The 25245-nt window shown below is 44.2% G+C and overlaps 3 protein-coding genes and 1 long non-coding RNA gene across 4 annotated transcripts; 2 read left to right on the forward strand and 2 right to left on the reverse strand.

Moving 5' to 3' along the window:
• Nucleotides 1-1477: 1477 nt before the first annotated feature.
• LOC136518963 (uncharacterized) lies at nt 1478-5830 on the forward strand. The gene is made up of 4 exons (XM_066512639.1): nt 1478-1487; nt 3545-3861; nt 3946-4018; nt 5052-5830. The coding sequence occupies exons 2-4, from the start codon at nt 3547-3549 to the stop codon at nt 5579-5581; spliced, it is 918 nt and encodes a 305-aa protein (XP_066368736.1). The 5' UTR covers nt 1478-1487; nt 3545-3546; the 3' UTR covers nt 5582-5830.
• A 6494-nt stretch (nt 5831-12324) lies between these two features.
• On the forward strand, nt 12325-13553 carry LOC136515544 (uncharacterized). Its single transcript, XM_066509103.1, has 2 exons — nt 12325-13024; nt 13096-13553. Exons 1-2 carry the CDS (start codon nt 12325-12327, stop codon nt 13551-13553), a joined length of 1158 nt encoding a protein of 385 aa, XP_066365200.1.
• A 976-nt stretch (nt 13554-14529) lies between these two features.
• On the reverse strand, nt 14530-18651 carry LOC136517883 (uncharacterized). Its single transcript, XR_010774353.1, has 7 exons — nt 18210-18651; nt 17611-18131; nt 17310-17496; nt 16888-17035; nt 16359-16460; nt 14957-15052; nt 14530-14853 (listed from the first exon to the last, which is right to left on the reverse strand). It is a non-coding gene; the product is annotated as an uncharacterized lncRNA (long non-coding RNA).
• A 3289-nt stretch (nt 18652-21940) lies between these two features.
• LOC136518630 (PRA1 family protein F3-like) lies at nt 21941-23524 on the reverse strand. Its single transcript, XM_066512305.1, has one exon. It carries the CDS (start codon nt 23362-23364, stop codon nt 22774-22776), a length of 591 nt encoding a protein of 196 aa, XP_066368402.1. The 5' UTR covers nt 23365-23524; the 3' UTR covers nt 21941-22773.
• Between the last annotated feature and the right edge of the window lie 1721 nt (nt 23525-25245).

The following is a 25245-nucleotide window of genomic DNA, read 5'->3' on the forward strand; positions in this document are numbered from 1 at the left end:
AAGGAATGAAATATGGGAAAGTTACATTTAGTTTGAGATAAAGAACTAAAAGGACTTAGGGGTAAAATTTGAGAATAGGATAATTATAGTAAGCTTTTGGCAAAGGACTTGAATCTTGCTACATCCTTACCTTGTCCCAAATCCCTGCATCTCTAAAGTCTTACACCCCGTTACGTCGGGTTAGTCTTGTTGAGTACCTTTGTACTCAGGGTTTGTTAACCCTTGTTGCAGGTAAGTCGCATGCGCAGGCTTGTTTTGGTCCCTGCTGCATGACTGTGTTCGAAGTCAATGACGATGAGGAGTGATGAATGGCCTTTGGACAAGGTACTAGTTTGTTTGATAAATAAAGTTAATGTAATATTATCCCGCTACTATGGTCGTATGACACTTATGGTATTGTAGGTTTGAAAACAACTGGTTTGTAATAATACTATCTTAAGACTTCCGCTATCTTTTACTCTATTATATGTTTGAATAAAATGTTGTAATCTACAATGACTGTGATGGGGATCCTGTTGAAAAGAGAATCGTGGATGATTCAGGGTTTCCCGAGGACACCCGACAGACCTGTTGAGTTGTTGGGAACTCGTGTACGCTATCCAAGGTCTGTTAAGACAACGATAGGTGCATGTGGGCCTGATTCCTTAGGAGGTTCTGCCACAAAGATCCACCGTGCTGTACCAAGGTTGTTTCAGATCCAATTGCTTCATGTAGCTTAAAGAACTCAACTGTTGAACTACTTTACTATTCATTAGCAGAGTGATTCTTTGGTTTCTTGTTTGTGATGTGAAAATAGATGTAGCTTAAAGAACTCAACTATTGAACTACTTTACTATTCATTAGCAGAGTGATTCTATGGTTTCTTGTTTGTGATTCTGTGGTTTCTTGTTTGTGATGTGAAAATAGATGTGAAAATAGAACTCAATTGCTTCATGTAGCTTAAAGATCCAACTGGTGAGCTGGTTTCTGTGTTCAGAACACCATTGCAATAGAATAGGACGGCATGCCGTGATGGATTTTTTTCTAGCATTGCACAACAACTATATGCATGCTTATAATGGTCCAGACATACACTGGTTGGGACGTTTGGTAGTCTTGCTATTTTCTAGCATGCATATTAGTATAGTAACCGATCACTGCAGTAGCAATTTTCTGCATGGTGACTGATGCATTTCTTTTATCCCATTGCAGTAGAGAAAATAGAATGCAGTTTATTTAGGAGCTAAGCACCTAGTTTTTCAAGTTTATGGGGGCTTAGCTGTGGCAATCATGCAAGTTTAGAGGAGCAAACCACAACTGAATGCCTTCTCTCTTTTCCTTTTCGTTTACACTTGTTTTCTCTACTTGTTTACCTTGCATTGAGGTGCACATAGCTCAGTTCTCAAGTGCATACGACTCCTGCTAAATCTCTCCGACTAATGAGGGCATGATGCTTTTGCAGGAGTGATTTTCTGCTGCGTCTTGGGATGGGGTGACACTGGTGTCAGGTTAGTTCCCCCCACTGTTGTTTTTTTCTAATTTGGCTGTCGTTTTTGTTGTCAGTCATGTTCTAAAAAAAATTGAATGCATGCATGCCTGGATGAGTAGGTGCTGCCTGGATGATTAGGTGCTGCTGGATGATTAGATGTTTTCTCCACTTTTTTAGACTTTTAATACTTCTTGATGCTACTATGTGAGTTGTTGGTGATTTTGTACAGAGAACTTTGTGGTATGGATGAGATGATGCATGTAGCCTTGTGATTAGTTATCCAAAGGTACAGTAATTAGCTAGCTGCTGGGCAAAGTTAGTTAGGGTCCATGTAGACTTGAGATGCTGCATGTAGCCTTGTAAATGTTTTTCGCCCACTAGTTAATCATGGAGCTGCTGAAGGGACTGGCTTCTGGTTCTGGGTTTCAGACTTGAGCAGCTCGTCACTCAGCTGGGGCAGTGATAGTTGAAGTTTATTTTCTGTGATGTGCTTGAGTTTATTACATATGACACTTGTGACTTGCTGTGCTTGAGTATTGGCCTTGTGCCTTTTATTTTATATATATGTAATAATATAATTTCATATATGTAACACTAGATGGCTTCTTGGGAAGAGCTTGCTAGAAATTTTTTGTTGGAAGAGGAAGAAGAAGATGAGGAGCTATTCTTTATTCTTCTCCCTACTGTAATGCCCTTTCTCGACGAAGAGAAAACACCTGAGCATACCTCTTCTCTTCCTGGTGCTAAAAAGGTTAAAGAGATTCTCGAAGGACACGAGAATTGGTGCAAGGAAGAATTTAGGATGGAGGCTGAAATATTTAGAGCTATAGCAAACTTTCTCAGGGCCGAGAACTTGCTGCGTGACACACGTGGTATGAAGATTGAGGAGCAACTTGGTCTTTTTATGTTCATGCTCTCTCATAATGCAAGCACAGAGAGGCTAAAGAAGGAGTTTCAACATAGTGGTGAGACAGTGCATAGGAAAATATATGATGTCTTCAATATCATTCCAACATTAACCCAAAAATTCATCAGACTTTTGAATCCAAGCCACACACACATGAAGATTACATGTGACCCTAGATTTATGCCATTCTTTCAGGTCGGTTAATACATACAGTACACTTTCCTTAATACCATTCCTAAATACAATCCAAATCTTTAGTAAATTTTCTTACCTGCAGAACTGCATCGGCACTATCGATGGTACGCATGTCCCAATCACAATTGGACAAGACAAGGCCAGTCCCTATAGAAATAGGAAGGGGACACTATCGCAGAATGTTATGTTTGCCTGTGACTTCGACTTGAAGTTCACTTTCATCTCATCTGGTTGGGAAGGATCCACATCTGATGCAGGAGTGTTGCGGTCTGCTCTTGGCAAGGGATTTACTGTGCCAGCAGGCAAATTCTATCTTGTAGACGGTGGATATGCAAACACACCATCATTCCTTGCTCCCTACCGAGGATCATCTCAGTGAGTTCAGGAGACGTGGCCAGAGGGGAAATGCATATGCCAACTACAAGGAATTGTTCAATCATCGGCATGCGATTCTTCAAAATCACATTGAGAGGGCCTTTGGGGTTCTCAAAAAGCGGTTTCCAATTCTAAAAGTGGGGACACATTACCCAATTGAATCTCAAGTTATGATTCCAGCAGCTGCTGCTGTGTTTCACAACATCATTAGAGGGTTGAATGGGAGTGAAGAGTGGCTAGACATCCTACCTGATAATATCAACCCATCAAATTATGTCGACATGCCAGAGGGCGACACTAACTACCCAAGTGAGATGGAATCAAACCATGGAAATACCCTACGAGACCAGATAGCCCATCAGATGTGGGCTGCCTACAATGTGTAGGATAGTAGTGTTTGGAATGTAATTTATGAGTTATGAGTTATGCATTTATGTAATACATTATGTGATGCAACATTCTGTAATAAATTCTCCAATACATTCTATAATATGTTATGAGTTATGCATTTTCTGTGTGATGCAACATTCTGTAATAAATTCTCCAATACATTCTATAATATTTTATGAGCTATGTATTTCTATAATTATTTCTTGCAGCAATGTCGAAGGCAAGGGCTACATGGAACTATAGATATGAGAAAGGGCTTGTTGACATTATGAGGGACCATGTGAACATCCCCTTGTTCAGGGGTCAGAATGGATGGAGTGGAGAGGGTTGGAGAAGTATCTCAGAGAAGTTTACCCAAATGTATCCTTTAGCATGCTTCACAAAGCAGCAGCTACAAGAGAAGGAAAAGGAGCTAAAGGGCAGCTGGAAGGCGATACATGTAGCGTTAAAGGATAGTGGTGTTGGTTGGAATGACTCATTGGCCATGGTCATTGCGGAACCAGAAAAATGGAAGAAACTGATCAATGTAAGATTTTTTCACTAAACCAAAAAATTGTTGCCATATTCTGGTTGCAAGTACTAACTATGCTGTTGTCTTGGTATTAAATAGGATAATGGAAAAATGGCTAGGTTCCAGAAGAAGCCGTTTCCTTTATATGAAGACTGTACGTCATTGTATGCTGGTATGTTATTTGAAACTTCTCTCTAAGGTTATGTAGCCTTATTGTTCTACTTGAGAGTAAAGCACCATCTAACTTGATAGTATGACTGTGCACTGCTTTCAGTTTAAGTTATAGTATGCCTGCACTTGAACAGGAAGAGTTAGTTTTTATTAGTCACTCTCACAGCCTCACTCGCCCACTCTCTAAACGCAGCGAGCGATCTCTCTCTGCTTTTTTTCTCGCCTTTGCTTTGCTTTCCTATATGCTGCAAAGGCGCACCGTTAAAAAAAGGAAGAAAGAAATAAGGAGATCTATAGTTCACATCAACTGAGCACTATAGTGTTAGATCAGCATTTGCATAACCAGTATATCTATAGCGTCTCTTGGTTGGCCGCTCTATAGTTCCCTCACCATCATTGTTAGTCCCTCCAGTTGAAGGCAGTGCCAGCCTCTGCTCTTGATTCTTTATCTTAGGACAAGAGCCCAAGGTGATGTGCCTCTTGCGATGACTAGTCCCAGCAATCTTTGAACCAGAGCTGTAAGCAAAGGTTTGCTTGCAGAGCTTGCAGCAAGCCCTTGTGGCCCCACCCACGACGGCTTCAATAGTGAAGTGCTCCCATACCAAGGACTTCTTTCTCCTTCGTCTAGTTCTAGTAGTAGGAGGGGTTGTTACCTCAGAAACAACCAACTCATTTCCTTGAACCAAATCATCACCTTGGGAATGGTAAAATCAGAACATTGTCGAAGTGCAAAAATGGTAGGGGTTCGATTCTTGAGCATAACAGAACCGACAAATACATCATAATTTCATGATAGAAAGTCCTAGTAATCAAAGGAACTAGAGCACAACTCCAAAAATAAGTTGTATTAACAACTACACACTAAGTTCCTTCCTCAACAGCTCAGATTCTTGCACAGGCTCATACAAATCAATAAATCCTATACTTTATTTTTCTTGTTTAGACAAGATTTAAACCATAGGAAGTGTTCCTATTTTTCACCCACCCATCAGTTTCTAGTAAAAGTAGTAACTCTTCCTATTTTTTTTGCATAGGAAGTGTTGCTACAGGAGATCTAAACTTCACATCAACTGAGCACTTGCAACCTGCTCCTCTTGTTCCTATTGCTGCTCCAGCTGCTTCGGCTGCTCTGGCTGCTCCAGCTGCTCCAGTTGCTCCTGTTGCAGTGTCTGATAGCACAAGTCCAGGTGCTACTTTTGATGGGCTAGACGTCTCAAGTGCACGCAATGAAGCTCAGTCTGCACCTTCCAATCAAGATTCTGTGCAAGGAACGAGTGGTGGGAGAAAGCATAAGCAAAGTCACATTGGTGCTGCTATTGATGGTTTTGTGCAGTTTAAGAAGATGCAAACAAGTAAAACAATGGAAGCACTCAATGAAAAGAAGAAACAAGACGAAGCATTTTCAGTCGACAAGTGTCTCGATGAAGTTGATGCAATGGAACTTACTGATGTGGAGAAGGCGTATGCTATGAATATCTTCAAATCTGAGATTGATAGGGAGGTATTCATGAAAATGAGAAACAAAAATGTTCGCTTGATTTGGCTCAAACAGCAGATTAGGTAATGCTTAGCTGCCACTAGATTAGTTTACTTTGGTATGCCTTAGCAGCTAATCCTTTTCCTTGTGCTTACTTGCAGTGGTATCAGTGGAGGCATTGCTGGTGGAGGCAATGTTTGAATTGAGAAGAAAAACGCAGCTGCAGTCATTGTATGCAGGTATATTATTTGAACAACAGCTTGCACTTGCCAACAGCTATGACTGCCGATTGATCTTATTTTTTATTAGCCTAGGAATTACCTGTTCTGCGTAGTATGCTACTGCTGCTTCTATATGTATGGATAATGAACTAGTTATGTGTAGATAGAGATAGAGGACATTTATGAGTAGTCATGAATTGGCAGTATGAGATGTGTAAAGTTTTTAGAGTGATAGTACTGCTAACTGTGATAGTACTGTCATAGCCTGTAGATCAAGTTTTCAGAGATGTTTAAAGTTTTCAGAGTAATAGCCTGTAGATCAAGTTTCCAATGCATCTACTGTTTAACTCTGATAGTACTGCTAACTATAACTAGTTCATATCCGTTTCTGTGATTAATTCAGTACATATCTTTTCCTGTTTACATTTAAATGACTTTCAGTTAACTGAGTTATCATCTACTGTTTGACTGTGTTAGCATGTACTGATTTTTAGATATTGATTACTTTCAGTGAATAAGATTTTTAGATGATAATGCAGTCAACTTACAGCTTGATGTTGAGTACAATTGTTGACACTAATCTGTGACCATCCTCAAATTAATTGATGTTTCCTGCTGCTGTTTTATTTTAATATATAATACTCTAAGGATTCATTTGGTAAAACTGACCACACAATTGAAGCCAACTTAGTCCAGTGCAATCCAGATTCCTGCAACTTAAGAATTTCTTTTATGTCATTAAACTTAGGTAACTGTAAGCATCTAGGTCAGTGTGTCATCGCAGGGCTGACTCAAGGCACTTTCAATAATCCTTTATTTCTTAAGCCTGTCATTACTTGCATCAGCAAAGCAGTGCTATACATGGAGTAATTAAAGCATTTACTGTATGTTGAGTCATCATGCTTAATGAGCCAGTAATAATGTGACATGCGGACATGGCATGAAATTCAATCAAACACTAGCGGGTATATATACTTTTCAACTATACTATACTTCGGAAAAGGTACAAATGATTTGTAATATCAATCTTGCTTAGTTCGTACAATCATACGCAGGTGGCTAATTACTGATGAAATAATTTCTACTACTTCTGGTAGTACATCCAATTTTTGTCTGCAATTGCCGAGACGAAGATCAGTGACAAACTGGCAATGGTATTGCCCATCTCCATTGTTAGCTCACATTATTATCAGGTTCAGCCTAGTGAACTGCACAAAAACCAGCCCCTTGACATACTCTGGTTTTAGATGAGCCCTGGTGGAAGACAAGTTAGCTTGCAGCTAAGAATTATGAGCTCCTTGAGAGCAGGCATGGCCATAGCTTCTGTAGTCTCACTCTCGCTCTCATCCTCCCAGTCCCACTCCTCCCATTCGCACAAGCCATCCAGATGAAGAAATGTCAGATTAGGAAATGTTACTACTGATCTAGCAGTGACGTCTATACCTCCACCCACTGCCAGGGAGGAGGGTGACTGGAACTCAGGCCCAACACTCCTGATGGTAGGTGCGTTGTTAATGGCCAGAGTCTCCAAACTAGGGAGCTGGTACAGACTGTCAGGGAGTTGGCAAATGGTAGGTGCGTTGTTAATGGTCAGAGTCTCCAAAGTTTGTCCATCCTTTAAATCCTCAGGCTCTTAAAGCCACATGTAGCTGGAACCATCATCCAATTTGGTACCCATGCAAGCACTTTTGGTCTTTTGCTAGAGCCAGCAGAGCCACCTTGGGCAAAGCTGCTAATCTTAGCACGCACCACATTGAGCTCCAAACCAAAAGGCAAGTAGCCAAGTACCAGGAGATTGCATATGCCATTACAATATGCGTGGAAGATTAACTTCTTCATGCAGGGTTTTTGGTGTGGACAATATTTGCTATGGCATGCCACATGTTTATGCTTGGTTCAAGTTGATGTATCCTGGCAGCACTAGATTAGTTTACTTTAGGTATGTCTCTGAAGCAAATGCATGATTTGAGAAGAAAAATGTTTTTACTAGCTGCAGTGCCTATGTGAGAAGCTTATGCAAAGGAGTTCTTTTTTTTCTCTCGAACACTACTTATGAAAGGAGTTGAACCATAACTTTTTTTTCATATATGTCTTGGATATCTGGATGGAGATGATCTATGATTTGGTGACGAATGGATTAGCTAGGTTGAATTTGCCACTTGAATTAAATTTTCTATGTATTGGACTATGTCAAATAATTTTGATATTGTGATTTTTCATGCATTATGTGCATGAAAATATTGTGGTTGGCATTGATATGTGGTGATTTCCTTATATTATTCAAAAAATTATGTTGTTTCTTGATTTTCTAAGACATTGTTTTCAATTTTCTAAGACGTACCGAGGTTCAGTGCAGCTGCAGTAGAGCAGAGCAGTGACTTGGCTTTCACTAGATTTTAGATGATAGTTAGACATGATGTCAGATTTGAAATATTTATGTATTTGTATAGAGACTTATTCGACTTGGCTTTCACTAGATTTCAGATGATAGTTAGACATGATTTCAGATTTGAAATATATATGTATTTGTATAGAGACTTATTCTGGAGATTATCATGGTTCTGTGGTTCTAACATTGATCTGTGATGAATTTCTTATATTATTTAACTTTTTCTGTTTTTTCTTGATTTTTTATGATTTTTTGAGATATTGTTTTCAATTCTTCAATGGTGACAAGCAGCACCAAAGAAACCAATCAACATCAGCTGAACTCTTGCTCTCGTGAATCCTCAGTCCTCACAATGGGATGCCAAACAGTCTCACGGGAAAACTCCCCCCGCATGGATATCTCCCCAGGATTGTGGCGGGAATCAGATGTCCGAAAAAATCATCACGCGTGGCTCTTTTCCCGGGGTTAGTTCATCGGTGCTGCCAAAGTAAGCCTAAGTGGGTAGCAGGGATTACAAAGCATCACTGTCATACGAGCGAGATGCCCGCATTAGGTGATGCCGAACAAGAGTGAAACACAACGCAGATAATGGACAAACAAATTATTGAAGAAAATCTAATATAAATCGGGACCACTAGCAAACCCTTCTCGATCGGTTGGACGTTACAAAATACACATACCATTTAGTACAACCCAAGACGGACAGGAGGAATGGACGGCAGAAAGAGGTGCTGCGACCATGGATTTGGGTGCTGCCCAAGTTGCCCCAAGGGATGATGCTAATGCATCACAAATTCACAATCTCACACGAATTCAGCGCCAGCACAATGCAAGAAAATGGACACGAACATATGCCTTGCACCATGAATCCGCAATACTGTCTACACTGCTGCTCAAATTCAGGTTCATTCAGCTCCGACAAAATGCTGGATTTTCAGTTTTTCACTGACGACGATACCGGAGAAGTGCTTTGACTCTTTACTGGCAATACTTATCTTAAACTCTTATAAAGCCAAACCGTACTAGGGCCCTGTTTAGTTCCCGTCAGAATCCAAAAAAATCTGGATTTTGGCCCACCATTTTGCCAAATGGATCTAAACACCATCCAATTTTTTTTGCAAAATGAGGTCCATTTCGGATTCTGCATTTGGGAGTCCATAGGCCAAAATTGAGCCCGTTTTGTGCCTGGAAGTCTACGTTGCCCTCAGTACCCCCACCCTATCCGCTCGTTCCCTTCCTCCCCGTTCTCTTCCTCCCTGACACACTTCAGCCACCGCCGCCGCTCGCTCCCACCGCCACCACTGCCTCTGTCTCCGGTCAGATCCTCCTCCGAGCTCGTAGATCCTCCTCTGAGCTCGTAGGATCTACCGTCTCCTCCCGGTTCGCAGCTGCCCGCATGGACGGGTACGGCGCCGACAGCTTCTACCATGGCGACAACGACGGCTGCGGTGACGGCCACGGCTACGGCAACATCGACGGCACCAGGGAGTTCCTGTCCTAGCCACACCCCTCCAACGTCGGATATCCTGCCTACAGTCGACCGGCCTTCAACGCCCCGGGTTCCAGCAGCTTCGCTTCTCCCAGGACAGGCATGGCGGCTCTTGACCTCAACTTGCAGGGCGCCGAATGGCCGCCCATGGGAGGCTTCCAGGGGCTCCTTCACTCTGGTGGAGATCTCGACGGCCCCAATGTCTTCCCTCCCGTTGACGCCCGCAGCGCAAGCCGAACCCTAGGCTTCCGGACTCCTCGCAGCAGTACTGGAGGTGGAGCTGGGTCCGGTCGCGCTACCTCCACGGTCTCCTGCGGTGGACGTGTTGGTGGTGGTGTGCCTCCTGTCCCCGCTATTGGTCACGGCGTGTGTCGAGGGACCTCCGGCGTGGCACAACTCTCGACGGCCCGCGACAAACGTCCTCGAGTGCCAGCCGTCGCCGATGACAACTTCGCTTCCAACACCTCGAACGACGTCGACAACGTTGAGATCCTACCCAACGCTCCCACGGTATTTTCCCTTCCAATTGATCTAGTGTGCCAGTTCATATTCAGTTCAGTTCATTTACTGATTGATACAAAATCTTTAGAATTACAAGATTAGTAGTAGTTTCTAGAGTGTACACTGGTCAGTAGGTTGGAAATGATAAATGGGAAATTGAAAAGTAGCTAGTGGCAACACAGGATCTATATACCTTTTATAGTTTCACATGCCTAGCAAACTTTTGCCACTTTGTCAATTTCAGTCATATGTAAAGTATAAACTTGCTTGCCTATAGAGTATGGCTTTACCTTTTGTGAGATTACCTTTCTTTATGTTGTGCACTTTCGCCTGAAGATGATATTAGTAGTAGCATAGAGATGATATCTGAATATCTTAGTATCTACTGGAGTTTTAGGGACTTAATCTGCTTCCAAGATAAGTGTAATAAGGTTTCTCTTCCGTTTGTTCCCGAACTAGCATCTTTTTATTTCGAATTCTTTAGCAATCGTCACTGATCAGTTGCTCAACATCTTCAGTTATGCATTTTATATTCAGTTCAATCCCAGTCCTACTCAGTTTAGTTCAGTTCATTTACCATTTTATATTCTTAGCACCATGTGCTTTAAAATGGTCAGTTACTTGGGATCTTAGAGATCATGTTTGGCCTGTTTGCATCATATTTATGAACTGAATGAATGTTCTCTGCTATGAAGGACAACTAGCATCATAGTTATGAACTAAATGAATGTTTGTGTATTATATATGTCAATTCCGCTGCTTGTTACAGTACTTTTGATATTGTTATTTATATAGTTTCCTATTCTTGTGTATGTTTTAGCTTGGTAAAAGTAGGGCTGATTGGTCAGAGGAGAACACCGATAAGCTATGTAGGATCTGGTGTAACCAAATTGACATTGGTAATTGCACGAAAGGTACAATGACCAAAACAGGAATGAAGGAGGTCATTAGGCAGTACCATGCAGCTACTGGTAAGATGCACAACAGAGAACAGATCTCCAGTAGGTACAGGCAACTCAGGGCTCTGTGGGGTTTCATCAAGCAACTGAAGACTGACACAGGACTAGGCCGTAACTCTGATGGCACTGTGATTGCAGATGATGATTGGTGGGAGTCAAAGACTAAGGTTCATGCTCATATCTTCTATGTTCTTACTGCACTGTCAATGATGTTCTCTTCTCATACTACCAAGTGTTGCAGGGTAAGAATGAATGGAAGAAATTGAAAGATGGATGGCCAGAATACTTGGACCAGTTGGAGCAAATGTTTGAAGGTGTAGCAGTTGATGGTTCCACAGCCTATGTTCCTGGTTCAAATGAAGAATTTGAGGAGGAGGAATATTATGAGGAGGAGCCATCTATGAATGTTCATACCCCAATCAGCTCTAATAGCAACAAGAGAGCTAGTAGTACCAGTACATGTGCTTCCAGTCCAAACAAGAAGACCAAGTCCAAAAGCCAAGCAATCAAGCTCATGGATAAGGTGATCAGTGAGCAAACCAGGATTGGTGAGGACAGGAACAAGATGATGGAAAGACAGGTTGAACTTCAAGAAAGGCAAGCTAAAATGAAGGCCATAATGAAGAGAAGGAACAGGGAAGAAAAGAGAAAGGAAGAGGAAGCTGAAGTTGATCTTGTGCAGCAAATGGCAAGGGACTGTGGTGTTCAACCACATAATACAAGGCTCTGGTACATTGTCCTGCAGATCTGCAAGGATAAGAAGACTGACTTTCTTCAAGAAGACTGATCCAGATGCAAGGAAGGATTTCATAGAATTCTTAGCCAATGTCAACAACTAGTCGTGTTACTTGTGTTAATTGGTCATTGTCTGTCATGTGAACTAAGTTATGTTAGTGTAACTAGACCTAAGTGCTGTGATGTGTGTGATGTTCCCAAGTGATGTGTGTGATGTGAACCATGTGATGTGTGTAATGTGAACCAAGTTATGATGTGTGCTACTTTTATTAATTATGTTATGTGAACCAAGTTAAATGCTTACAATCAGCTCTGGCCTTTTATTAATTATGATGCATTTGGATGGATCATTAAGCCTATTAATTTTAGTTGTTTTGCATTGTTTCAATACTCACTATTTCCTGTTTGCAATTTGTCAGGTACTTGAGGCAACAATGGAGGGGGGCAGTTCATGCAGCTCAACCAGCTCTGGCAGTTCCAGCAGCTCAACCAGATCCAGCAGTTCCTCTGATTCTAGTAATGAGGAAGTAAGAAGTATGCTTGTGGATGATGAGGATTCTCATTTCACTAGTGGTATGTTGCTTTTTGCTCTGCACACTGACAAATACCTATCTAGATCAGAGTATAGAGTGCCACTTGTTCCTGGGATAAAGTGGGTAGAGAGGAAGCTAACAAACAGGGAGAGCTGCTATAAAATGTTTAGAATGACCCCAACTTTGTTCTACAGACTCCATGAAAAGCTAGAGTCTTATGGCCTAAAATCCACTAATAAATGTTCCTCTATTGAAGCATTAGGAATGTTCTTGTGGATGGTTGGAGCACCAAGGTCAGTTAGGCAGGCTGAGGATAGATTTGAGAGGTCGCTAGGGACAGTCCATAATAACTTCATGAAACTGTTGAATTGTCTTTGCAAGCTAGCTGCACACATCATCACACCAAGGGACCCAAGTTTCAGTCAAACCCATCATAGATTGCAGAATCCTAGATTCTCTCCCTTCTTTGACAATTGTATTGGAGCAATAGATGGCACTCATGTACCAGTCATTGTTGACAAAGATTTGACGGTCCAACACATGTGCCGCAAGAACATTACAACACAGAATGTCATGGCTTGCTATGACTTTGACATGAGATTTACATTTGTGCTTGCTGGATGGCCGGGATCTGTACATGATATGAGAGTATTCAATGATGCTATGGATAAGTGGAGCCATAAGTTTCCACATCCACCATCAGGTAAACAACTTTCTACTTGAGGCATTTCCATTTGAGTTAATGGAAGCTAACAACAGTTCATCATTGTGCAGACAAATTTTACCTAGTGGACTCCGGCTACCCAAACCGTCCGGGTTATCTTGCACCGTACAAGGGAACGAAATATCATCTTCCAGAGTACCGTGACGGCCCGGAGCCAGAAGGTAAAAATGAAATATTCAACTTCACACATTCATCGCTTAGGAATGTGATAGAGAGGGCCTTTGGGGTACTCAAGATGAAATGGAGGATTCTGTTAGGCATCCCTGCTTATCCTCCACATGTGCAAACTAAAATAATAGTGGCTTGCATGGCATTGCATAACTTCATTAGAGCTAGTGGATTAGTGGATAAGGACTTTGCACTTTATGATCGTGATGAGAATTACGTCCCACCAGAAGCGTCTGCCAATCAGCCACGAACTACTCCAGCACCGTCAAGGGAGGTCGCCGAAGAGATGAATGCTTTTCGTGAATCGATTGCTCTTGGTTTGTTTAATCGTTCTTCATAAGTTAGTTGAGGACTAATGAACATGTCTGAACTGTGTTTGTATTTGAGGTTGTGTTAGATACTTCAACATGGTTTGTCTGGTCGAATATTTGTGAACTGTTGAACAAATTGTATGGTTTGTGAACTGTTTGTATGAACTTGTGAAGTTTGGTTGGACAAATTGTATGGTCTGTATGAACAATTGTATGGTATGTGAACAAATTGTATGAACTGTTGATTTCTATGAACTGTTTGTATGAACAAATTGTGTGGTCTGTGAACTGTGAAGAATGGATTGTGGTCAATTGCCTGGGCGTCAATTGCCTGGAAGGCAGCGGCATGCATGCATGCAATCTGCATGTATTAATGAGGGCAAATCTGTCATTAGTTGAGTTCCTATTCTGGATTTTGGGTGGAAGTAAACACCCTACTAAACTATTTTGCATTTTGGGTTTTGAGGGGGATTTTGATTATGGATTATGGATTCTGCATTCCGGGGAGAACTAAATAGGGCTTAGCTAATTTTTCTCATTCCACAGTTCTCAACGTCATCTTCCTCCCCTAGCCCACGCATATACCTCCACCCCATACTCCGGCAACAATTAATCAGAGGCTCCACCTCCACCTCCACCTCCACCTCGATCGGGTATGCAGGTCCAGCCATACCATCCCGTTATTTGGTTTATGTTTACTGCTCTCCATCAAATTCCACCGAACAAGTCACTTCCTACCGCTATTACTCATCAGTTATCAAATTGCTTTCACCTTCCTACAATCTCTACCATTATGCATGTACTAATTACTTAAGACAGCTACAATCAATAGGCACCACCGTCTCCCTGAATCTCTTCTTTATCTTCTATATACTCGATAGCGTGCCCGTGCGTTGCTACGGGATAGCTAACATTTTATACTAAAAACACACGGATCGCACGATAAGATAACAATACTATAAAAATTAAATACCAACGTTTAAGTGATATTTAATCCAAAAAGCAAAGTTTATGAATTTAACACAGTAACGAAGTGCGCAGCGTCGCAGGCTCACAAACTCTACTTTATAGACCTTTCCATGATGCGGCTAAGATAATGTTTTATATTGGCAGGAAGAAATCTCCGATATCCATTTCTTTCGTGCTCACAAACTAATGACCCTGGTGCAAGAAAGGGAAATACAAAGGAGCTATCCTCCTGAATGCGCGGAACCAACGCCACTACGATCGTGCCAGCCCACGACCACTGGTATGGTGTTGTTTAGCATACATCGTATAGGAACCATGCGTACTTCCCTTTTGATTTTCTCAGCTCAAGGATATCCTTATCTACAAGTATTAGCAGGTTCAGTACATCATATGACACATGGTGACTAAAATGAAAGGGCTGGCAATATTCATATTGCTTTAAGATCCAGGGAAGAACAAGGACCTGTGAAGCTAACTTGCGTTATGATGTTGAGGCCAACCACGTAGATGCTCCCATAAGTGAAAACTATATTGGCTGCCTCCGGTGGTCACTGTGGATCTGCAAAGGGTAAATGAATGCATTAGTCCCAACAAATCGTTCAGACTTCTGGTAGCACACCAACATGCATGATTGGTATTACATTGGCTTCTGTACAAGGGGTGGCATTTCCAGGCTTCTAGCTGCAAAAAATGCTCCACCCAACAAACAATTTTCTTAACATTTTTCACAAAGGAGGGATCCTTCTTGATGGCTTGAGAAATTGCGACACCTTATCAACCAACTAAGCAGCTTTGTCCTCAACTTTCTTGATAGTGGGATCAGGAAGCTCTATGTTCCCGAGGCCATCAGATCAATGAAGCTACACGAATTTTTCTCTGGTGCAAAGTAGGTAGCATGACCAATACCTTGAGAGGATTATGCCTAACAATAGAAGGATTCATAGCAGGTGTGTTGTGAGCACTGATTATCATTAAAGGCTATGCAAAATCATATAATTAATCCAGACTGTGAAATACAGTCACGTGCAGTGCCTTCTTCTACAGCTAGCGTATACCTACAAAACTCACCTAGTAAGCTCCAACTAATGCTTAGCATCTCAAAAGAAAGTGGATGCCTCATAACAAAAACCAAAGTAGATACATAATGTGCATATATAGTTGAAAATCTATTATCTAGCTGCTGCACAGGATAAAAAGTGGACACAGAATAAAAGATCAATGTACCCAATGAGATAACTAAATACCAAGATAGGTCAAAATGGAATTCAGTTTTTTTTATGACAAAAAAAATGGTAGTTCTAAGAATGATGCTGGTGTTGCACCTATTGGTGAATGTAGATGGCAAATGAATATTACATAAAGGAACTATTCATCGTCCATAATTGGTGAATATTGTACCCAATGAGATAACTAAATACCAAGATAGGTCAAAATGGAATTCAGTTTTTTTTATGACAAAAAAGATGGTAGTTGTAAGAATGATGCTGGTGTTGCACCTATTGGTGAATGCAGATGGCAAATGAATATTACATAAAAGAACTATTCATCGTCCATAATTGGTGAATATTGTGTTCCTTTGTAAGACACACATTGGTATATTCATATTTTCATCATTCAGGTTTCAGACAGCATGTTGAAGTGATTATTGAATAAACATTTGAACTGAATGGTACTTTATTGTTATTCTTCTCAGGTTATTCAGGTATCGCTTGTTTGTCGATATCAGAATTCATCATTTGTTAAGCAAAATTCTAAGGCCGCTATTAATAAGCAGTAAGGCAGGTGCAGTCGTGTAGGGAATATAGAAAAAAGGAATAGAAGCAAGGCAGTAAGGTTGGTGCGGAGATGAGAAGATTAGTGCAGACCTGACGGCACATGCGGAGATTGCTGCGGAGATGCAAGGCTTCTGCCCGTATCATCAATCTAGATGGTAGACCATTAGCATCCAGTTGCTACTTCATGCCTCGCTGTAATCAAGATTAAGAGATGACATTAAACTTAGGAAATATGTATTCACTACCAAATGGACCAACAAAAATGTTTTGAGTTTACTGTGAATCACCAATGTGATTTGGATGGTTAAGGTCAAGTACATGTATTTTAGAAAACTAACAAATAATCCAACATACTACATTTTTCTAGATTAGATTGCTCCTTCAAGCAAATCATGTCCTTACGAAGATAAAACAAAAGAATTTGCTGAAAAAAATAATATAATGCAGATGCTATTGTCCCTAAAAAGACTAAAAAAATATGTCTACAATTCCTAGTAGAACAGGTTTACGACGAGTAGCGTTGATTCTAAATTCTTCCTGATATAAATATCAAGGCAAAAGTGTGCTGACATTTTCCAAGGAAAGAAACCGAAATTATGTTGAGTTGAACAAAATATACCTTTGAAAAGACATCTAAGAATTCAATTAATAAGTTTTCTCTCCTACGTTCCATTCTGTGGAAGACAATTATAATATGCTTTGATTTCCTAGGAGTATCTTCCAACTTCCCTGCCAGCGGCCAGCCAAACACAGCTAGCATGAACTCTCTACAAGCATAAATAAATAGGCCCGTTAGTTCGGACTCAGAAAAGAATATGAATGGTTCAATGTGACTAACTAAAGGGCGTACCCAGTGCAGAGAGCTCCCGCTCTGTACGGGGTCTGGGGAAGGGTGTCAGTGGCAAGCCTTACCCTCGTCTGTGCAATGCGAGAAGACCGCGACTCGAACCCGGGACCTTCCAGTCACAGGCGGTAAGACTCTACCGCTTGCACCAGGCCCGCCCTTCTTCAATGTGACTAACTTTAGATAAAAATACATACCTCGCCTTCAGGGATGAGTTGCACCTCCCTGGATATGATCACTGATGAGGATTGACCACAGGAACATCAAAGCGGACACCATCTGACGCTGGCATCACTCCTGAAGACAAGCCCAGCGACGAAGAGCTTAGCGAGGAGGAAGATGACTCTGGGGATAAAGCTATACTTGGCAATCCTGATCCTTAGTCTGAGTTTGAAACAATGCAATCAGCTCATCAATACAATGTTCACTGCAGGAATCGCAACTAAACAAAAACTGAAAAACTAAAAAAAACTCTGGATGTCATGTAAAGAAGTGTACCTTGTATGTTATCCGATGTTGTTTCCTTCATTTGCTGATTGAATTTCCTCATATGTTATCCGATAGCTGCTGCTTCGTGGAGAGCTCAGAAAGGTGCGTGAACAAGGCGCAAATCAAGGGTCGAGGACGGGCGACGGCGGCGTGGATCGGAGACGGGCGAGGCGGCGGCACCAGTCGTGGATCTCGTCCGCGGTTGGCTGCAGACCGGGGTCGCCGGACCTGTCGGCGCCAGCTCCAGCAGCAGCATTGGACTCGGGGACTGTGAAGCCTGGGGATCCTCCTGGTCGTGGCGACGACCAGGTTTGGCGAGGTTGGTGTGCGCTTCGGCGTGGCGCGCCCGTCGATGAAGAGGAGCAGGCGGACGTCGGGAAATACCGGTGGCGGCGTCGCCCTCGGCTGCGGTTGAGCGCGTCGAAGAGGAAGGCGTGGGCCGCGGCTCCTCGCAGATCTGCTACGGGTGCTCGGTGGGGTCGGAGTAGGGGCGGGGCGAAGCCGTCCAACGGATCGACGACGAAGTAGATCTGCGCCGGACGCCGCTCTTATCTTGGTAAGCAGGAGAAGGGTGAAGGGATCCCAGTTCCTATAAGAAGGGGACTCACCTGGTTGAGATCCGAACTGGAGAGAAGGTTGGCAACAGTGTGTGCTGCCGGTGGATGGGGCCGAGCGCCGCTTCTATGGCGAGGTGATGAGTGCCGCTGGCCGGGGAAGAGGGCCGAGCGCCGCCGGTAGAGGAGCCACGACCGTGCCGCCGTGCTGCCCGCGCCGTCTGCGCCCGTCAGTCGGATTCGTGAGGAAGAGCCGTGCCGCTCCGCCCTACCCTCACTGTGCCGCGCGCCGCTGCCATGGCGAGGTGACCGAGTGCCTCTGGCTGGGGAACGTGCAGGAACCCGGCGGCCCGAAGCAGCGACAGCGTGGAGGCGGCACCGCGTCTGTCGGCGTGTAGGCGGCGGCGCAGGTCAGAGAAGCGATGAAGCGGTGGCGAGGGGTGCGCAAATTTGTCGCACAGGAAGGGGTAGGAGCGAGGGCTGCGGGAACACAGCAGGCACGACTATGTGCCCACGTTAAAGTGTACACGTTTTATTTTTTTAGTTGTAGGAGATACGTGCTTTGGTCCTACGGCTTCCCCAGTCCACTCAACTTCTTTGTTAAATGGCCCCACCTGCAGTACAAGCGAACCAGCTGCAATTTGCTTTACGAAAGGTAATCAGACAATTCTCGGAGTCCCTGATGAGGCCATGCGCTACCCAATGCCTCCGTACGTCCATTCCACAAGCATCGTGTCCCAACAATAATAGTTGTATTATTTCCCTCCTTTTTGTTCGAGCAGATCGAGTACGATTGAGTCAAATCACATACTCGCAAGTTTTCTACCCAACACTTTTTTCTCTAATCCTTATTTGTTTGTTCACAGATTTTCACGAAACTCCAGTTCTCTCAGTGTAACAAGTCTTAATGTTGTAATCTTTGGTCTGTGTCATAGGCCACGCTATATGCACCAAAATTTATGTAATCTGTACTGCTTTTTCCTCAGGAATTTATTTACTCAATCACATGGATTTGTTTATCTGATCACATACTTTTATTTTTTACGCTTGGGTATTTCATAGGATTAAGGATTAGTTTACCTCATACCTATATGCAATATATATAGTTATATACTGCTATGCTGTATCTCTCTTTTTTCTACTAAAGCCACCTGTATACGCTACCTAAGCTCATAGCTTATTATAGGTATGCCCATTAGGCTGCATTTGGTCACCGATCATCTACAAATTAGTATAGTTTCTCCATTAAGTACCTAATATATATTCTTGGTCCTTGAGAGTTGAGACTCGTAAGGTTTGTGCATACGCAATTCCCACTAAAAAAGTCACATTGCGTTCATTCATCAATTGGTCACCTAAACTAACCTTAAATTCCCACGGCAACGCGTGCGGGGAATTCATCTAGTTCTAAAGAATCTTAAAAGAATTTCATTGGAACAAACCAATGTACATGTTGTTCAGATCATTAATGGAGCACAAAATCCTTCGTGGCGTCCTCAGTCTCGGCAGCAGACTGAAACCAGCAACAAATGTCACCACTGAAGAAATAGGCGATGTGACACTCTAGGTTTCAGGCGTACAGCACACAATTTCTGATAATTACCTTGGATTTTGTTAATCACTTGTCACATCCATGTATGGCGAGCAACGAGATCAAATCACCGATGACAGGAGGATCTCAGATGACAGGAGGAGCACTAGCTCCTTCCTCGTTTTTTAATTATATTTTGTTTGATGCTCGGCAACATATCATGTGTAAACTAATCAACCTGTGCAAACTTAGAAACTACCAATCATGACCACTAGATGCTGATCCAATGGATGGGGTGAGGGGGCTTAAGCGCAAAAAAAAAGGCCGGCGGGTGGAGGGTGTCGGTGTTTTGGACCGGGAGGTCCTCAACCAACTAGTGAATTTATCCTGCGTGTTCCCGATTCCAGATGGTGATGCAAAGAGACACAAGGATTATACTGGTTGGGGCAATTCGAGCCCTACGTCCAGTCTGGGGGATCGATCTTGTATTCCTTGCACCGAAATGCTTGTAGTAGGGGGATACAAGCTAGGTGAGAGAGGGAGCCAGTCCCAGGTCTCGGCGTGGTGTGATGTGGGCTGCTTGAGACGTTGCTCTCAGGCGGCAGGGAAATGTGTATTACAGGGTGTTCTCCCTGCCTAAATGGCCCAAGTCCTCTCCTTTTATAGTTGAAGGGAGGACAAGGACAGTACATGTGCTAACTATACGGCGTCGTGCAAACAAAAGTGGCGCGTCCGAGCCCTGTGGCAACGTAGTCGTCGGAGTGGTCCGTTCTTGGAGCACTGGGGCGGCGTGCTGGTCACATCTGATCCTGTGCGTCATGGGAGCTCCAGGGCTGCCTCGGAGTGGGTGCGGCGGTCAGCGTGCGAGTCGCTGTGGACTGACTGTGCGCGAGGCTGAGGCTCGGTCGGTGCCGAGGCTGCACCGCAGGGGGGTCTCGGCAGACACGAATCCCGAGATAGCCGAGACCTTGGTGCATAGTGCCGAGGCCCTGAGAGAGCGGTTGATTTGGTGCTCTGGCTCGGAGGCGGTGATGACCCGGGCTAGGCTATCCATGTCGTGTTGTTTTCGAGGCGGGGATCGCGGGGCACAGTGTAGTGCGGGCGCTGATCGTGGGCACAGCGTCAGAATACAGTGACCGGTAATCCCCGCCGTGCCCTGTCTCAGCCGGTATGGCGCCGATGCGACCTCATGTCCCGTCGGCCATTCCGCGGTGTCGAGCCGTTGTCCGGCTGAGATTGCGGGAGTGGTTGACGTATTAATGGGACATGACGTGCTGTCGGGAAGACCGGCCGAGGCGGGGGCGACGGGCTATGGATAAGCCGGCCTCGCGCGAGACGGAGAATAAGGCCTCGCGCGAGACGGAGATTGGTCTCCTTGCCGAGGCCTTCCGCAAGAGGTCTCGCGCGAGGCGGAGATTGCGTCTCCTTGCCGAGGCCTTCCGCAAGAGGTCTCGCGCGAGGCGGAGATTGCGTCTCCTTGCCGAGACCTCCCGTGAGAGGCCTGAGGCGATGCAAAGAGCCGGGTGGGCTCGGACGGGGCCGGTTATGAGCCAATAGCTTTCCCTCTAACTTTGCCGTTGATGGGATTTTAATGCCTCTTTTGGTGTACGCTCGGGGTACCCCGTTTTATGGTACCCGACAGAGGGCTTAAGCGCAAAAAAATCCCACCTCTCACTCCATCCATTGGATCAGCATCTAGTGGTCCTGATTGGTAGTTTCTAAGTTTGCACGGGTTGGTTGGTTTGCACCTGATACGTTGCCGATCTGCTCTCCTGGCTGATTCCTCCAAAGGCTGGTCCCACATGTCAGTCTAGTCCCAAAGAAGTTGGCCCACATGGCAGTTGATCCCAGGGCAGTGTAGGAGTATATTTTTTTGAAGGAAAACAGGAGGGGTGCCCCCCTACTGTGCTTTTATTGGAAAAAAAACAGAGGCTGTTCTTACATAGGGGGTTCAGGAAATAATTAGTTACAAAGAAAATCTGTAAAATTACACATATGCATCTAGCCATTGGGAAAACATAGGTGCTAAGCTGCTCTTTGCTTGAAGAATAACTTGAGCAATGTAGGAGTATATGACATCACTCTGCTATGGAAAATGGCACTAACCAAGTGGGCTAGTTGGATATCAAAATAATGTAAGTTAAATTTTAGTTGCTAAGTTTCCTTGGAAAATTTCATTCGATCTGTTAGCTGAAATGCTGAATCTTCAACACCGTATTCAACTGGACAGGGCACAACCAGAGTGCTACAGTTTGCTACTTATCCTATACAGTATGAACCATATAAAAAAACACATAAGGATATACCTACAAAATTCCATTAGGATACGTGACACTACTCTCCCGCCAACAGCTGTCCCCCTGTGCCTGTCCCTTCAATTATTGCCAACAACCGACAGCCAATTACCCAAAAATCGTGTTTACGAAGAATGGATGTGGCAGCTAAATAAACTACTGCAGTACTACTCTGTTGTGCTTACTGGACATGAAGATGTGATTCGATAGGTAAAAATAAAAACATCTTGCTTCCAAATTGTTCGAGTTCATGGGTTGCTATCATCAAGCTCAAACCCGGCCAGCTCCACGGATAAGCATAAGTGTCCTTTTGTTACTGGTCAGAAACTATTAACAAAGTGGACGGTTTTGGTTGTGGCTCATATGCTCACACGATGTTGTTTGCCTCCATACGTCTCAGTCCCACATGGGAACACCCGTTTTCTTTTAGGCCCGTGGATCACAAGGCACATCACTTCCGGTTTGACCATGCAATCCCTTGTTCAGGAAGCGTTCTGAAGAACCATCGTACAAGCGCCACAAAACCGAGCACCAACTGATTTCAGATTTTCATTTGGTGTCAGATTGATCACTCTAAAAGCATAACTTCAGTAACAAATCTTCCGAGAGAGAATAATTGTTTGCATCCAATAAATTATATAAAAGCATTTAAATAAACAAAGAACACAAATTTAAGCACATTTTATCTTATTTATCTATGGACAAGAGCGCAAACGGATCGAGAACTGAAGAACATCGATCTGCAATCCAGTAACCAAGAAGCAAGAGGAGGAGGAGCTCACAGTGACCCTAGCTAGTAGCTGGACGGCGGCACTGGCGTGTACCATCTCCCGGCCTCGTCGTCGATGCTGTCGGCGGGGCGGTGCAGCAGTGCGTGGAGCAGGACGAGCAGGAGCCCGACGAGCAGCGAGGTGAGGATGAATCCCGTGGCGCCCGTGAGCAGCAGCAGGACGAGCGTGGCCGCGGAGAGGACCGCGATGACCACGCCGTCCCCGACGCCGCGCCCGCAGACCACGAGCGCCCCGTCCACGTCGCGGTCGCGGAGGAAGTAGAGCACGAGCCAGGCCGCGAAGCAGGCGAGGAAGACGAGCATGGAGACCGGCCGCCAGAGGAGGGAGACGAAGACGACAAGCAGGACGACGAGCGCGTAGTTGGCGGCGAAGTGCGCGAGGTTGGCGCGCGCGCGGCGGTACGCGGCCGAGAACCCGCGCGGCACGGAGAGCGCGCGCGGGTCCGCGAGCTCGCGCCAGGGGCGGCGCGTGGCGAGCGCGGACGCGCCGCGGGCCTTGGCGCGGGAGATGAAGTCGACCGGGGAGGAGGAGGAGGTGGAGCCACCGGGTGGCGGAGTGGAGGAGGTGGTCGGGATGGTTCCGTACTTGGACATGCCTGGCTGGGGGCGGTCGTGGACGGTGATCGGCGCCGGCGAAGTCGCCGAAGTGGTCCGGATGCTATGCGATGTGACGAGGTGAGGTGGGGTGGGGTGAGGTAGACGTGGAGCAGCTAGACACTTCAACAAGTGAAGGTATCCAAAATTACGGAGAAGCGTGTGGGATTTTAGCCGAGGAGGATGGGTTTCTTTGCGTGGATTTTGTTCTCGCTAAGAGGTGTTTGGCGCGTGTTTAGTTGTCCAGGAATTTGGGTGTAGCACTTTGTTTTTATTTAGCAAATAGTGTTCTACCGTGGACTAATTAGGCTCAAAACGTTCCTGTCGCAATTTTCTAACAAAACTGTGTAATTAGTTTTTTTCGTCTATATTTAATGCTCCATGCACGTATCGCAAGATTCGATGTGATGGATACTGTAGCACTTTTTGAGAATTTAGGGTGGGAACTAAACAGGCTCTTGGTTCTTTAGTCGTTCATAAAATTTATGTCATATCGAATGTTTAGATACTAATAAGGAGTATTAAATATAGATTAATTACAAAACTAATTATATAGATGAAGGCTAATTTGCGAGATGATTTTTTAAACCTAATTAATCTATCATTAGCACATGTTTACTGTACATCACGTTGTCAAATCATGGACTAATTAGACTTAAAAGATTCATCTCGTAAATTAGTCGCAAGTTGTGCAATTAGTTTCATAATTAGTCTATATTTAATACTCCATGTATGTGTCTAAACATTTGATATGACAGGAATTTTAGAAAAACATGACCTAAGCACACTGGTCCAGATTATGCCAACTCTCACCTTGGCAACTCCACAAAACAATCTTTGGCTGAGTTCACCTGAAACGCTCTGTTGGGCTGGTCAATCTGCAACTCCAACCTATCATTGACAGATAGCTATGTCAGTTACAGAAGAAAACAGCCATGTCGGTTACACAAGAAAACGGTAATGCTCCTTTCGGTCGTCCGTCAGTCCGGACGGACCACGCCGGCTCGTGGAACGGACCTCGCCTGCGCCGCCTCCGTCCAAATCGTCCGCTCGCTCTGCGGCGTCTGCACGCTGTGCGTCTCTGCTCGCAGGACATATCCCATCCTCCCACGCGTCGCCCCCAGTCGCGCTCCCCCGCCTGTATTCACGCCCCCCGTTGCGGTCACGCTCCATCCGACTGCCACGGCCTGATATGAACTGACTACGGGCAGATGGATTAGCAGAGAGACCCTGAATAGTCGCCCTTCCTTAGAGACTATCTTAGGATTTTTTCTTGCTCAATTACAATTGTTATCGGGTTCTCTCTTTTATAGAGATGACTAACTTGATCCCTAAGAAAATATCCTAGCCGAATCAATCTAACATATCTCTTTCCTAGCAAACCAAATCAATTCAATCTAATATGTCTGGTACTGTTCACACGCTCCGGTACCCCGTGGCCCCCTAGGGCCAGCTCCACTTTCCCTAACACGGCCCTTCCGAGGTCCGTGACGCCGACGAGCTCTACACCGGCTACCTCCGCGCCACTCCGTAGCATCAAGCTCCACGCCGACGTCGAGCTTCGTGTCGCCGAGCCTCCATTTTCATCCAAGTAGCAAGTAGAGGTTGCGCTTGAAAGCGCATGTTGCAAGTGTCTGTTTCAAGTGTTTCTGATGCTTCAAAGCTATATTGCAAGTGTTGCATATGCATGTTGCAAAAGTAAATTGAGATGGTGCAATGGTTGTACACATGTTGCACGCTTTTGTTCTCAATGTTTTATCTATTTTTTCATACGTATGTTGCAGGTGTGTTTATCAGGAAGTTGCATATGTTTCACACATATATTTGTAGGTGTTTTATCTAGATATGAAAATATATTTGTAATGGTTACAACTATTTTTA

Source organism: Miscanthus floridulus, chromosome 17 (genome assembly GCF_019320115.1).
Source record: "Miscanthus floridulus cultivar M001 chromosome 17, ASM1932011v1, whole genome shotgun sequence".
Lineage (NCBI taxonomy): Eukaryota > Viridiplantae > Streptophyta > Magnoliopsida > Poales > Poaceae > Miscanthus > Miscanthus floridulus.

Excerpts from the sequence above, each read along its gene's own strand:
- LOC136518963 (XM_066512639.1), top strand. The coding sequence starts at position 3,547 with ATGTCGAAGGCAAGGGCTACATGGAACTATAGATATGAGAAAGGGCTT. Across the intron at positions 3,862-3,945 it reads AATGGAAGAAACTGATCAAT|GATAATGGAAAAATGGCTAG; the intron begins GTAAGATTTTTT and ends GGTATTAAATAG. Across the intron at positions 4,019-5,051 it reads CTGTACGTCATTGTATGCTG|GAAGTGTTGCTACAGGAGAT; the intron begins GTATGTTATTTG and ends TTTTTTGCATAG.
- LOC136515544 (XM_066509103.1), top strand. The coding sequence starts at position 12,325 with ATGCTTGTGGATGATGAGGATTCTCATTTCACTAGTGGTATGTTGCTT. Across the intron at positions 13,025-13,095 it reads GTTTCCACATCCACCATCAG|ACAAATTTTACCTAGTGGAC; the intron begins GTAAACAACTTT and ends ATCATTGTGCAG.
- LOC136518630 (XM_066512305.1), bottom strand. The coding sequence starts at position 23,364 with ATGTCCAAGTACGGAACCATCCCGACCACCTCCTCCACTCCGCCACCC.